At 41.3% G+C, this 14132-nt stretch overlaps 1 protein-coding gene across 1 annotated transcript; it reads right to left on the bottom strand.

Moving 5' to 3' along the window:
- Nucleotides 1–484: 484 nt before the first annotated feature.
- On the bottom strand, nucleotides 485–12975 carry taf4a (TAF4A RNA polymerase II, TATA box binding protein (TBP)-associated factor). Its single transcript, XM_026168703.2, has 15 exons — nucleotides 12054–12975; nucleotides 11648–11781; nucleotides 11280–11399; nucleotides 10056–10145; nucleotides 8334–8456; nucleotides 7916–8005; nucleotides 7575–7787; nucleotides 6502–6643; nucleotides 6274–6376; nucleotides 5842–6011; nucleotides 4908–5038; nucleotides 4658–4783; nucleotides 4409–4465; nucleotides 4195–4317; nucleotides 485–1889 (listed from the first exon to the last, which is right to left on the bottom strand). The coding sequence occupies exons 1-15, from the start codon at nucleotides 12829–12831 to the stop codon at nucleotides 1725–1727; spliced, it is 2565 nt and encodes an 854-aa protein (XP_026024488.2). The 5' UTR covers nucleotides 12832–12975; the 3' UTR covers nucleotides 485–1724.
- Nucleotides 12976–14132: the final 1157 nt, after the last annotated feature.

Below are 14132 nucleotides of genomic sequence, written 5' to 3'. Positions count from 1 at the left end.
TCCCAGTGGCAGAATGGCCTAATTACTTCCAGCCTATGGTTTATAGTGAATGTAGCAGCTGATGTGGCAGCTGTTGCCAGTGCACTGTGTGGGCTGATAATGGAGACGGACTCGAACAAGACAGCTCCACAAAGAAGCGGACAGACTGGTAGCAGACTGCGTGCATGATTTCATTTTTGGGTTAAGAGCTGAGTGTTTTGCTCCTGGGAGTTTTGCTTAATAGATGGTTGTATAGCCCCGTGGGGACACGCAGAGTGTGGTACATGTGGCTTTACAGATGTTAGAGGATTAAGTAGAATTATCTGTGAACAGGTAGAGTAAGAAGGAATTAAAGGCATTTAGCTCAGAAATATCACTACCAAACCCTGTGTATAGCCAGTTCCAATAATGCAATGCTGCCCCCTAGTGCCCTACAAAAAAAAGTACATAAGAAAATTATGATTTATGACTCTCAGAAATCACTTTAAAGACGCAACCACATCGATTACTGTAAAATCATTATTTATTCAAACTTTTTAATAGAGAAAATGTGATTTTCTTACTGCTGTATGCATAAATTCTCAATTCTATACAAAACCATGTGTAAAACTAGGTGTACCATTTACAAATATACAGGAAGAAACTCCAGTTTTTGAAGTCATTGATACCAAAATCCTAAGGGGCTGTCCAGTAGCACACCAAAATAAAAGCAGGTAAAGAAATGATTGGAGAACACTGTCAGTCACCATTAGAAGAGTAAAAATGTGTTGGTGGGCAACTACAAAAATAGAGTTTCAGGTAGATGTATGTTTGGTATAGCAATACAGGTTAAAAGCCTTCAGAAATCTACGTTTTAGAAATCAATACATATAGAACTAATTTTAAAAGTAACATTTGCAGATTCAAAACAAGAAAAAGAAAACAAAGAGCACCCCTGGCCTTCACACACTGAAAGCTATACACTAATTTTTAACATGTCCTAAATGCACATTTTGTTTGGAATTTAAGCTACATGAAGCAAATGAGGTGTGACATGAAATTAAATAAATAACTAGACATTAATTTAACCATGAGCTTAGTAAATAAATACAGTGGAGGGAAAAAAAATCAAGTAAAGTTGACAGATATTGAGTGAGCTACGGCTTCATTAGTAACACCGGGGCTTGATTGCTTAGGGATGGCTGTATGGCTTATACATAGGAAGGCAACTCAGTAGGTTACACAGTTTGGAGTTCAAACTAATTCTGCAGAAACCAACACATAAAAATCAATCATCAATAAAATTTCTTGGTGGGTCTAATAAAACAAATGATTTCATTGCTTTCAAGCCTAATATGCATACAAACATTTAGAAAATAAACTGTACTATGTTACAGTGCATAATTGTACAATATTTCATTTACTCATACAAAAAAAACTTCTTCTTAAAACATATTCTTTTTTTTGCACCATCATGACAAAAGATTAAATAAAAAGGGTCTCGGTCAGTGACTGCTCTGAAAGGAAATAGGCATTATATGAGGAGGGAGGTAGAGAGGCCATCCAATATGGCTACTATTGTATTTCAGGTAATCAGGTGTATCTGATAAACCTTATAATGTGCCAGGTCGCCTTTTCTCCTCCTCTTCACATACAAGAGTCTCTTATGCTCCCTCTCTGTGGTGGGAGCTGTTGGTCTCTCCATACACTTCATTGTCTCCTGCCCGCCCCCTCCTCCTCCTCACCTCTCCTCTTTGACATCAAGCCTATTTGAGAAAGCCCTTGTAGAGGAAATGGGAGCGACTGGTAAATCTCTCATTCTCCAAACAGAAGAGCAGGTCCCTGAGATTGACGCGCGTGATGCGCTGCCGTGTGGGTCTGGAGCCTGATGAAGCAGGCCCACCAGACAGAGAGGGACCTGTTCCCGATCCCTGCAAGATAAGGGAGAGGGGCATAAGAAAGGGAGCGTGTGACATCTGTTACTGGCGGCAGCAGAGTTTAATGACTGAATGGGTTTGCATGTGTTCACATTTATCTGGATATTTTTTAAGCTTTTCTCAGTTAAATAATAATGTTAACCAATATAATATAAGCAGATTAAACAAAGGAGAGAAGTTTATTGCAAGATTCTGAAATTAACCAGAAGAAATAGACTTTTTTTTAACTTTTTGACTGAAAAAAAAAAAAAGGTGTAATCGTGTACTGTAAGGCACTGACAATATAAGAGAGATCAAAGTAAACAGACACAAAGTAAAGAAATGATGATAGGATAAACCACTTTCTCAAGGACTGAGATGTTGGCGCTTAGTTAAAATTTTAGAACTTTTTCCCTCAATTAGATCAGGCTGGAAGGTTTTAGAGAAAAACCCTGTGTGCAGGGAGCATAAGGAAGCACTAGTCACAGTGTGAGAAACAACAGTGGCTGTTCCATTGTCTTAAATGAATTTATCTAGTGACCTGTTTACATGTGATCTATCAGTTGACATTGTGCATGAGTGTAATGCTCTGGCTGATTTAATGACAGGTCTTATTCTGTTACTTTCTCAGCAGTGCTCAGATAACTGCTAGCAGGTTTTTGTCAGGCTAGAGTGGACTCTCAGTGACAGCCTGTCACCAAATTAACTTTGTCTGGCTCTAGCGATCTCCGGGGAGAAAAATGGACAGTTATTGCCAATGTTAGCCATTTCTTTATGACAAATATATTATGCAGAAAAAAAAAATCAGGAGAAGCAAATCTTCTTAATGCACCCAGTGGAATCTGAACACAAGGTAATACGCTATCCATCTGGCACCAGCTATGACATATCCAACCTTTCTACATAACGTCTGTGCCATTGAGTCGTGCGGTCCTCTGTTCTCTTTTTGTTCAAGCACCGTAGCAAATACTGCCCTCCACAAGGAAGTAAACCAAAGTTCTACATAAACTCAAGATGACACGGTCTGTTATTAAGGAGGCTGTCAGATAAACATCCACGACGACTTTCTGACAGGTATTTATACACACATTAATAAATTTATGCACACATTTATACACACATAGTTTAATTTATAACTATTCATCACATTTACAAGTCTGCCCACTGGCCACTTCATTAAGTACACCTGTTCAACTACTTGCTAACACAACTATTAAATCAGCCAATCATGTGGCAGTAACGCAGTGCGTTAGGAAAGTGGACGTGGTCAAAATGACCTGCTCAGATTCAAACTGAGAATCTGAGTGGGGATGAAATGCGACTGAATTGACTTTGAACTCTGACAGACAGGCTGCTGCTCTGAGTATTTCAGAAACTGATCTTCTGGAATTTTCCAAAACAACCATCTCTGGGGTTTCTACCAGGCAGTCCTCTGGACAAAAATTGTTGCTGCCAGAGAAGAATAGCCACACTGCTTTGAGCTTATAGGAAGGCAACAGTAACTTAAATAAGTACAAGTTACAATCAAGGTATGTAGACAATCATCTCTGAAAGCACAATATACTGAACCTCGATCTAGATGGGCTGCAGCAGCGGAAGCGCACACGGGTGCCACGCCTGTTAGTTAAGAACAGGAAACTGAGGCTACAGTTCACCCAGCCTCACCAAAACTGGACAACAAAAAATTGAAAAGATATCATTCAAATAGTAGGGTCGGAATTTGGTACGAACAACAGGAAAGCATGGATCCATCCAGCTTTCTAGCAACAATTCAGACTGCTGGTGGTGAAATGGAGTGGGGATATTTTCTTGGAACACTTAGGGCCCCAACTGACCATCATTTAAACACCACGTCCTCCCCTTTACAATCACTGTATACTAGGGTCGTGACTGGTGATGGCTCTCTAATCAATCAATGATCTAATTTCCCAACTCATGCAATAAATTAATGTCATTTTTAATATCATTATTCTGAGATTGATAATAAATTAAATCTACCAAGCCACAGTTTGATCTTGCACCCCCAGATATAACCAACGCATGTGCACAGATGCACGCAACACATGTCTGGACTTCTGCACACAGACACTGGTCTCTTTCCCCCCACACCGGGCATGTTGTCAGGTTGAACGGGAAGATACAGTAGAACTGTACATGTGATTGAACGTGAACTTCACATCCCGGATGTGCTCACAAACCTGCACTAACTATGTGATGCTATCCTGTCATTATGGCCCAAAACCTTTGAGAAATGTTTTCAACACCTTGCTAAATCTGTGCAAATGAAAAAGACAAAAGAGATTTTCTTGTTTTATGTCACCTCGGCTGAAGCAGAAGAGGACGGTGATTCCAGATTCCTCTTCTTCTTCCTGGGGCCAATGGCTGCCAGAGCTGTCAGGTTGGCCTCCCTTTGTCTCATTTGAGCCAACTCCTGCTGTTGCATCTATACAACACAAACACACACACGCAAATTCATCATACACTACATAAATATAGGGAAACAAACTTTGTGGACAGTCGTCTTTTTATTGTACCTCTTTTGCCTTCTGCTTGAGACGCAGCTGTTCTGGATCCTCTTGCCGAGCTCGAGACTGCAGAAACACAAGAAAGATGCAACAAATTAAACAAAGAAAAACTAACTAACTAAGAACGCATTGCACGCAGGGAAAAACAACATCAACAAAAAAAACACCTAAGACCACGTGGTGCATGCACTGAGATCCATTCAACATCAATGTAAGCCTGTAGACAAAATATACTGATATCTGTCAGCGATGCTGTACCTTAGCTGCCTTCAGGAGGATCTCTCTCTCCTGCTCCTCTTTTCGTTGTTTCTCTAACTGGTCCAACTGCTCGAAGAATTTCAGCTGAGTACGAACATCGCTGCTCTGCTCATGGTTGTTATCCTCCTGCCAAGTGAAAGAGGTGTTAAGATTTTATATTAAATAGGCTGTGTTCCAACTCATTTACTGCAAGACATACCTATCATTTGGACATTAAAACCAAATGGAAAAACATTTTGCGGCTACAAACCTTGAAAGTGATGTTTTTCTGCTGGGCTACTTGGGAGACTTTTTCAAGTAGGTTCTGAAGATGCTGTTGAGCAGCGTGCGAGACGTAGTTCACCACCTCAGGACCGAGTTCTGTTACACCATACCTCCTACCTGGAGCAGAAAAACCACAACAGTGTTATGAGGCTCATAAAACAACAAACGTCGTATTGGATTTTGCAGGCATCTGAGTGCTAAACCACGTGACTTTATCTTGTCTTCCATTTTGGATGTTGATAGTTACAGTGTAGGATAAAGTGAATAAGGCCGCAGTAACACCCACAGTGGTGGGTGACCATCTGGTAGCCATCCATTGTGAGGGAAAAAGACGGGATGAAAGTTGTTGCTCGAGGTTGATTGTACCTGGGAAATCTAGTGCTAAAGCCCCTAGAGACCATTCAATGACTCCTGACAATGATTCGCTCAACAGAAAGCGCTTTGAGTGTTCTGGTAGAATAGAAAAGCTCTATATAAGAACCGGACCATTCACCATTTACCTCACAAGATGGCAAAAACCTTGCAGTTACTTTGGTCACTAGCAGACTTCCACGCAACACTTTCCAGCTACTTTCCGAGCTACAGTATAACTGTGGAAAGTAACTGGAAATGTTGGCTCCAACACAAAGGCAAACCTTTTACTTTGAAGGAGAACATTGTCTAGTCTGCTTGACTAGTACTTAGAAAGTATTTGCAGACAAGTCGGCAAACTTCAGGCATTTTTGGCGTTCTAGTAGCTTATCATAAGAAAGATTTTAGTGCAGCACCCTGCTTGTGACCATTGTCAACCTTCCAGGAAATACTTGCAAACCACTCAGGGAATGCACATTTTTCGTTTGCAAATGGCACTTGTATTACAGCCAATGTGGTGGACAGCTCAAAGAATGTCAGCATCACTTGAGAAACCTGTAGTGTCTCACCGATCTCAAGCATTTTCCTCTGCAGTACGGCACAGGAGAGAAACGCTTCGTCCTTACAGGAATGCGTCACCGCTCCCACTGTAATGGAATTGGTGGCGAGGATATTGGCGCTCTCTTCTGACAGGTTCACTCCGGCCATGGAGGCTACGTCATTGATGTCATCATCATCTCTGTCAATAGACAGCAAGTAAAAAAATTCATCATGAAATTCATTCATGAAATATGGCGCACAATACTAAGACTTCAAAACTATCAATTCAATTTTTAATCCCGTTTAGAGCCAGCTAGAGTTTTTGAAGCAATGAAAAGATGCATTGACATTTACTTAAGCCTTTAATTATTACTTAACTATAGTTGCTGGTTTTCATCTTTCATGTAAACCTTTTGTTGATAACAAACAAAACTAGAAGGACTCATTTAAATGTCACTTACTTGAAAGTACCACCCGCCTCTTTGAGCTTGTTTTTTTGAGCTGGGGTCAAGGCTGCAACAAGGACTTGTTTAGAACCAGGCGGCCCCTCTGGCCTCAGGGGAACTAGCAGGGACAAAACAGATTAAGTACATTGACTCACAAAAAAACAAATACTGCGAATCACCCAATAAAAGGTGCACATGCACAAATACACACATTCAGAAGTGTTGTTAGACTGACATCCTCACCTGGTTGTAGCTCCTTAAGGTGGACCTGCTGCTGTCCCAGCACGATGTGACTAGGGGCCTGATTCCTGAGAGTCATCACGGGGGTTGTCGGAAAGGTTACCTGAGGTCTCAGAAGTGCTCTTTGCTGCTGAGGCTGGAGAACCTGAAAGGGTAAAAGTTGAAAAGTATTATATTGTACGCTGTATTATTGTTATTAAGTAAATAGTGAAACTCCTTCAGAACTTCTTGCCATCTCATTTTTACTTCACACATCTGTTAGATAAAGCCTAATGTAGCAGTGGTGACTGACTGGACTTTTTTAAGACATTTCTTGAAGACGTTTAACCTCTCATCTGAGAAGTTTCTTTAGTTTCATGAGAGGAAAAACGTCTTCAAGAAATGTCTTAAAGAAGTCCAGTCGCTTTTCTTTCCAAGCTTCTTAGGTTACCATGACCTGGATGACTGAGAACCTTCACAGACATATTGAATATTTTGTAATGTAGAATTTCTGAAACCGTTCTAGATGAGACTTCTACATTACTCTGCTGCTAGTCTGAGTAAACTATGCAGAATTCTCTCAGATTTACTGGGTGGCTTCTCCCACCTTTCTGCCCAGTTCATTCATTGGTGCACTACAACATCAATAACCAAATAGCCATTAAATATGATGTGTGCAAGTCAGCAGTGATCAGATGCTTGGAGACTCTTTTAGCCTTTATCTTCACCATGCTTGGCAATGCTTTGGTCCTTTATTCCTTAAACAACTCTTTTCTTTTGGTGAACACAGTGATACTAAACAGCTAAATGAGGTCTTCTCCCCATTTAAATAGGTGGAATGCCAGATTTTAGGATCGTCTGCTAATTAGCACCTCATCTAATAAGTATCAATATTACTTCAAAGACTTTTTGGAGCAGAATAAGCAAGAATTCAGAAGTCAAGAAAACATCATTTCTGTGTGTAGAGGTTTCAGTTTCAATGCTCTACAGAAAGAACGCAGCATTTATTCAGTGAGGTGTAACGTCAATTAAACATCTTGTAACATCTAACTGGAACAAGAGCTACCTGAGTCAACATCTAAATGAATTTTACTTACCAGTGAGGGCATTTGTCCTGGTTTGTTAATGCCTGGCTGGAGCAGGGGCCTACTGACTGGTGTAGGAAGGCGAGGGGCTGGGCTACCGAGGACCACTGTAGTAGGAGTGGTAGAGGTGGAGGAGACTGAACCTGAGGCTGGCTGGGCGAGCTGACTCTGCTGGATGAAAGCTGCTGAGTCTGGGGTGAGCTGCCTCAAAGCTGGGAGGCTTCTCTAAAAAATGAAGACAGTTGGACAAATATTACCCTTACAATACCCTTATGTACAAACTTAAAGGAAATGCACACACAAAGCCTCGCATTTTAATGGTCACTGTAAAAAGATGCAATAATTATACTTACCTTGAGGAAAGGCACAAGATAAGGTTGGGGTGAGGAGTTGAGCTCTTTGTACAATCTGCTGGTGAACTCTTCAGCTTCCAGTTTGCCCTCCTAATAAAACACAATAACATAATGACAGCTGAATGTGGGTGACTGTACCGTCTGTGCGTCCAATCTAAAACACAATCCAGGAGTTTTTACACAAAAAATACATTCAGAATCACTTCCAAAAGGTCTCTCTTTCTCTTTTTTGAGTTGTATACATAGGTGGTATGTATGTGTTTGATGTGCACCCACATCAAACCCATCCTATCCCCTCCTGCCTGCCTGCTTCTCTTAGAAAATGAATCTCATACTAGTGGGTGTTTCTCTCTATTTAAAAAGCTTATGATGCATTTTGTAATGATATCAGTGTGGAGAGAGCCTCAGGTTTACTCACTAGCAGATCCTTGACCAGCTCCCTAACAGTGGCTGCAGTTTCTGTGGATTGCTTTCCACTGGATGCCAGCTTGATCAGTGTGGAGAGGAAGTTCTTGCATTTTTTCACATTCTCAATTGTCTCCTGCCAAAAAGGAAACAGAAAAACCCAATTAAACCCAATTTAAAAAAAACAACAACATTCTGTTATACACCACAGTAACTTTAAAAAAAAATTTAAAAATACACTACAATAATGTGCAAGTCGTCTTTTCTTTAGTCCTCATTTCTTTACATTTTGCCAGGAAAATGTGTGCTGTGATTTATTAAAATGTGGAAATTCAATATTTGGAATGACCGCCTTTTATTCTTCAACACAGCCTGAGCTCTAAGGTAAGCTTTCTTGTCAACTCTTAAGTAGTCTTCAGGAATAGTTCTCCGCTTCTTTGAATGTTGGCTTTTTGTTCTGTTCTGTAGAGATGATCCCACACTGCTTTAATAATGTAAACCTCCAAGCTCTGGAGAGGCCATGACTGATGGTTCCAAGTGTTCCTCTATCCAGGTATACTCTGGGATTATTATCACGCCGAGTATATATTGATGACAAATTAAACCTAAAATTTTGATTCATGACTCCATAAAACCTCACAAATTTGACATACACTAAATTGCCAAAGGTCTTCACATGCATATGAACCAGAATGATATCCCATTCCTAATCTATAGAGTTTAATATGCAGCTATAGCAGCTTTAACTCTTCAGAGAAGACTTTCCACAAAGTTTAGGAGAATTATGGACATTTTTGACTTTTTTCCAAAAGTGGATTTGTGAGGTCATTAATGTTGGACAAGAAGTCCTGGCTCAGTCTCTGTTCTAATTCATCCCAAAGGTGTTCTGTTAGGTTGAGGTCAGGACTCTGTGCAGGGCAGTCAAGTTTGTCCACACCAAACTCACTCATCCATGTCTTTATGGACCTTGCTTTGTACACTGATGCGCAGTCATTTTGAAACTGTTCCCACAAAGTTGAGAGCATGGCTTAGTGCTGCCACTCTTTTGTCCTCCACTTGTCCAGTTTCCAGACGTTTTTTTAGGGCACACTACACCGTATGTCTGGTTTTTAAGTTCAGGTAAGCTGTAAGCTACCGTTCTGGGAATCACCTTGTTGCTGTTAAAGTACTATTTTATGCCTGTCAAACTTTTCTGATCTTTGACATTTTTTCTAGAGTCAACTAAAAGAACTGGGAAGAAATGATGTATTTCCGTGGCAAGCTGCTAGTAAAAAAATGCCCAAATATACAATTTAAAATCAGTTCTTTGTCAGGTTGTGTGTTATGTATAGACAAAACACTGGTTCATCCATTGAGTTAGGTGCTTTTTAAAAATCCTTGAATGGTTTATAAATCAGTGTTAAGTGGCTTAAAAAAAGAAGAAGAAAACATTTCCCTCTTAAAATGATTAAGTCCAAGGACTGGAATGAGTGAAAAGCAGACAATGTCCAAAGAAAAACTTTGAAAGACCCTCAGAAAGCCTCAAGAACTATTGCTGAAGACCACTTGAAAAATGACAAGAAAATCTGGCGCCTTGTAAGCAAAAGATAAAGAAATGAGGGATGACTCAAGACCTTTGCAGTAATTATATGTCTAATAGAGTAAATGCATCACATGAAGTATTATAAACTCTACAATACACAGCAAAGCACAGTCATCCAACTCCATTCGATCTATTGCAATTGACACAACTCACTTTACTGAATGCTACTGAGGTAACTGTGGTCCCAGCTGTTTGGCTCACTGTCCTAGAGGTCATTCCGGGTACTGCTGCCCCAACTGAGCTCTGAAAAAGGATAAAGTTATGTCATTTGGATTGCTGAACTGTTTCAAAGACAGCTATTTGCATCATTAGAGAACAGTATGAGATTTAAAGCCATTTCACAGTTGCTCAAGTAAATCATTCAATCTTCAGGTTTATATAAGGAAACAGGTGCACTTCTCTTGCAGCGTCTCAGCTGGGCGCTCTTCCTTAAAAGAATAATTTCAGTTTGCTGCTTCACTAAGATATTACTGAAAGTCTGGACACCAATAACCATTGTTCTTTTTTTGTCGTTCATTACTAGTTTAGAATTTGCAGAGATATTTCTGCGTGTGTTAACACATAACTTCCCAGGTCGAACAAGGTCCACAAGTGCCAGATTTCCCAATGCCATGCATGACTAACTCAGTGTGATAACTGGTTATAACTGGTGAGCAACCTCACTGTACATCATCCCACGTAGATGGAAGCGAAACGACAAAGCTGAAGGTAAAATGACAGTAATCCTAGTACAGAAGTCATTTCTCTTAAACTTAATAAAGTGAGTAATAAGCAAATGTCACATTTGTAGATTCGTGTTTGTCAGTGAAACAGCTGTAATCATTAAAATAAGAAAAAAAGACTTCACACTCTGACTCAAATGCACTTAAGAGAAATGACTTGATATTTTTCCCTCTTTTTTCTCTATTAAAGCTCAACGTGACCACTGAAAAACAGTCCTGCAGTAGCATTTGTATAACAGTCCATGAAAGTAAACATTAAGCCAAACTACTAGAATTGTGCTTTCTAACTGCTTTTACACCCAATATAATATTGACTTAATAGCAGTCATTCTGGCATAAAGTAGCAATTAAGTAAACTAAATCTTGCATATAGACATCTAAAAGTAAAATCCATAACATAAATTGTTCGCATTTTGTATAAACACAATAACTTCTAATTAAAAAGCAATTGGGGGGTTTAAAAGCATTCCCTATACACAACAAACAGACGATTCTCAAAACACTGTAACTTAAGTAGGTTTCCATTGTATGGCCTATGTGCCTGAAAATATCATGCTCTGAATATTATTTCGTGTCTCTAGCTCACACGCTATTACAAAGAAAATACTGCAAAGCAGTCACATCAGAAATCAAATATGTTTCGCTGCCAACCGACCTGAAGGATAGGTGGTCTGTGAAGAGTAGTGGTTGCAGTCAGTGATGCAGGAGCTGGACCGCCTGGTCGGATGATGGTGCTGGGAGTCACTTGTCTGCTGATGACAGTGTTTCCAGGAGCCTAAGTGGCAAAAAGCAAAAGTTGACGAGCAACATCCAAGTCTATAAAAAGTTAAAATGCATGAATCTTGCAGCTTTACAAGGCTTAAGACCAATAATAAGATCCACAATGCTGCTCCCCATGTACTGCAAGTTATGCAATCCAATAGTCTGCTCAACAGGTGTTTTCATCAACTGTGTGCAGGCTGAACGTGGCCTGAGTCACTAATATGAAGTGAAAGATAATTGTTGTGAAAATGATGTTCTTACCTGGCCTGGAGGCACATTCGTTGGTGTAGTGGCCCGAGGTGCCAGGTCTCCCTGCGCCTGGGCTTGCATCTGGGCCAAAGCCTGCTGAGGAATCATCAGCAGCTGCCCACTGTCACTCCGTACAAGCACCATTCCTGACAACCGTCAAAAAAAGAGAAAAAAGAAAACAGAAAATAACATACTATAAACATCAACATAATAACAGTAACCAGCAAATAACAAATGAGCAAATTAGTGTGACTTAAAGACTTCAGTGTGCTTCTCGTAGTAAGTCTGAGGGCACGCAAGTACTATATATACTGTCCTGGGATAACATTGTTGCAATCGTTCAGAAAGACAAAAAAGGAACTAAACTGGTGACTCAGTTAAGTGTGAAACAAATGCCTTATCAACTAACTCCACTCACCCGGTGGAAGCTGGATGTTATGGATACTGGGTTGCCCCGGTGTAGCCTGGGGTAGCCTTGGGGCCAGCATCTGAGGTGCCAGAGCTCGGATTCCGCCAGTAGCGGCAGCTGCCGCCGCAGAAGTCCGGGGAACGGTGACGGCGCCGGGAGTGACAGTAGGCTGCGGTGCCGACTCTGTTATTGTTGTGGGTGGCTCTGCCTTGATGATGTGCGTCCCCGCGCTGATGGCCACAGAACTGGAAGGCTGGCCGTTGTTTACAAGCGGAGTTTGCATGCCGATACCTGTCTGACTCGATGCACTGGCCGCCACAGAAGGGCCCGCGCTATTGTTTCCATTCAAAACTGCACCCGACCCAACGGTTTGCATAGGCGTCCTGACGAGTGTCACAGTGGGTCCCGTTGCTTGGCTCACAGGCTGAGCTGAAGCCACAACGCTCTGAGAGTTCATGAGCGGGGTCTGAATTACACTGTTTGAAGAGGGGGGCATTGTGACACCGGCCAGCCCTTTTGACAACACTGGTCCACTGTTGACAGCTGTGACAGATATCGCAGCGCTGCTGCTGCTACCAGTGCCACTTGTCACTATCGTCCCCCTGAGAGTGGCAGCGTTTCCTGAATTGTGAGAGTTCATAGTTTGGCTCCCATTGAAAGTCTGCGCCGAGTATGAGCCCACTTTCCCCTGATGATTAGGGAGAAAAGTTACGCCGCTACTAACGACAGGTGTTTTGCCAGGGTCGTGTCCCGTGTTGGAGTCCGTGCTGGCCGTCGATGCGTCCATAGCTGAACCATGGGGAGCTCGTTATGTAGAGACCCCCCGCACTTCAACTTGTTTAACAAGGCGCACAAACAATCTTGAATGCAATGGGGCAAGACTATGTCACAGTTGCTGCTTTTCTCTGTCAGCTCCGGCGATCGCTTTCCGTTTACAGTAGGAGAGACAAAGAGAAAAACAACATTAGTAGTTTACAGCGTACCTGCTTTAGCAATCGTCTTGACCAAGTCCCAGCTGGGCATTAGCTCGAGCTACCCCCTTGTCCCGGAACTATAGCCATGTAATTACCGGCAGCCTCGTCCCTAACCCAGTGGTTGTTGTGACACAAGAACGACAGTTGTGAGTCTACAGAACGTGCAGAATGACAAACTACCGCTTTATTCACCCCTGTGAGTAACAAGAGCTCTTCCAGCGGGCCAGGGCCAACCGCCATCTTCACACTCTTGCGAGCTTGTGAAAAGTGAGGTACTTACCGACTGACGTGCGCTTGCGCACAACAGCTAAAAGTCTCCGAGCAGGGACTTCTGAGAGCTGTGATTGGCTGCTCCACGTGTAAAAGGCGGTACCAATGGCTTCAGCTGTCATTCCAGGGGCTGCTCGAGACGGAACAACATCGTATCGGAGATAATCTGTTTTCGTCAAATGTTACACTGTCAGCGATGTGTTTACACTAACACGATAACTATTCGGCTGAAGAATTTCAATATGTGTCGTTTGGTAGAAGAATAATTGGGTTTGCGACAAGCTAACAAACCGAATTTAACAGGTTATTCGCGCTCGGTGCGCTGTGCAAGATGGCTGCAGTGTTATAGCCGAGTGAAGTTGCTGTTGTGATGAGGCGTTTGAGGGCGCCCCACCCTGCTTTAGAGAGGAAATGTACAGTGCAGTCAGCCAGTCATGGGATTTAGAACTTCTTTTTTTTGTTTTTTTTAAGCGTACCGACTGCTATGAATGCCAGCGAAAGAGCAAAGTTTGTTTTGCTTTCATTTTTGTGTTGAAATAAAGATCCAGACGTGCAGCCGTTTTCCTTTCCAAAAATTATTCAGCAACTTTGGCAGCAAACTCACAATGACTCAAACATGATAATTATTTCCACGTTTCGTGGGGTTTTTTGTTTGTTTTGTTGTTGTTGTTTTTAAGGATTTAAGTTGCTCCAAAATTTAAAAGGGAGAATAATTTATAAAAAATAATATTTTTCCTTTTAATATTTTAATACAGTCTAAATGTTTTATTTTAAATTTTGTTCTGACCTCCAAAAGAAAAAAAAAAATATCTTTAATTATTTGTAAGCAGCTGGAGTAATGTTA

This window comes from Astatotilapia calliptera, chromosome 5, assembly GCF_964374335.1.
Source record: "Astatotilapia calliptera chromosome 5, fAstCal68.1, whole genome shotgun sequence".
Classification (NCBI taxonomy): domain Eukaryota; kingdom Metazoa; phylum Chordata; class Actinopteri; order Cichliformes; family Cichlidae; genus Astatotilapia; species Astatotilapia calliptera.
This window is presented reverse-complemented; position numbering and strand designations above follow the sequence as displayed.

Bases quoted from the DNA above. Each gene is read 5' to 3' on its own strand.
- taf4a (XM_026168703.2), bottom strand. From the start codon at position 12,831: ATGGACGCATCGACGGCCAGCACGGACTCCAACACGGGACACGACCCT. The intron at 5,039-5,841 runs GTGAGACACTAC...TTTCTGCTCCAG, and splicing joins GAGGAAAATGCTTGAGATCG to GTAGGAGGTATGGTGTAACA. The intron at 4,784-4,907 runs GTTTGTAGCCGC...TTCACTTGGCAG, and splicing joins AGAAAAACATCACTTTCAAG to GAGGATAACAACCATGAGCA.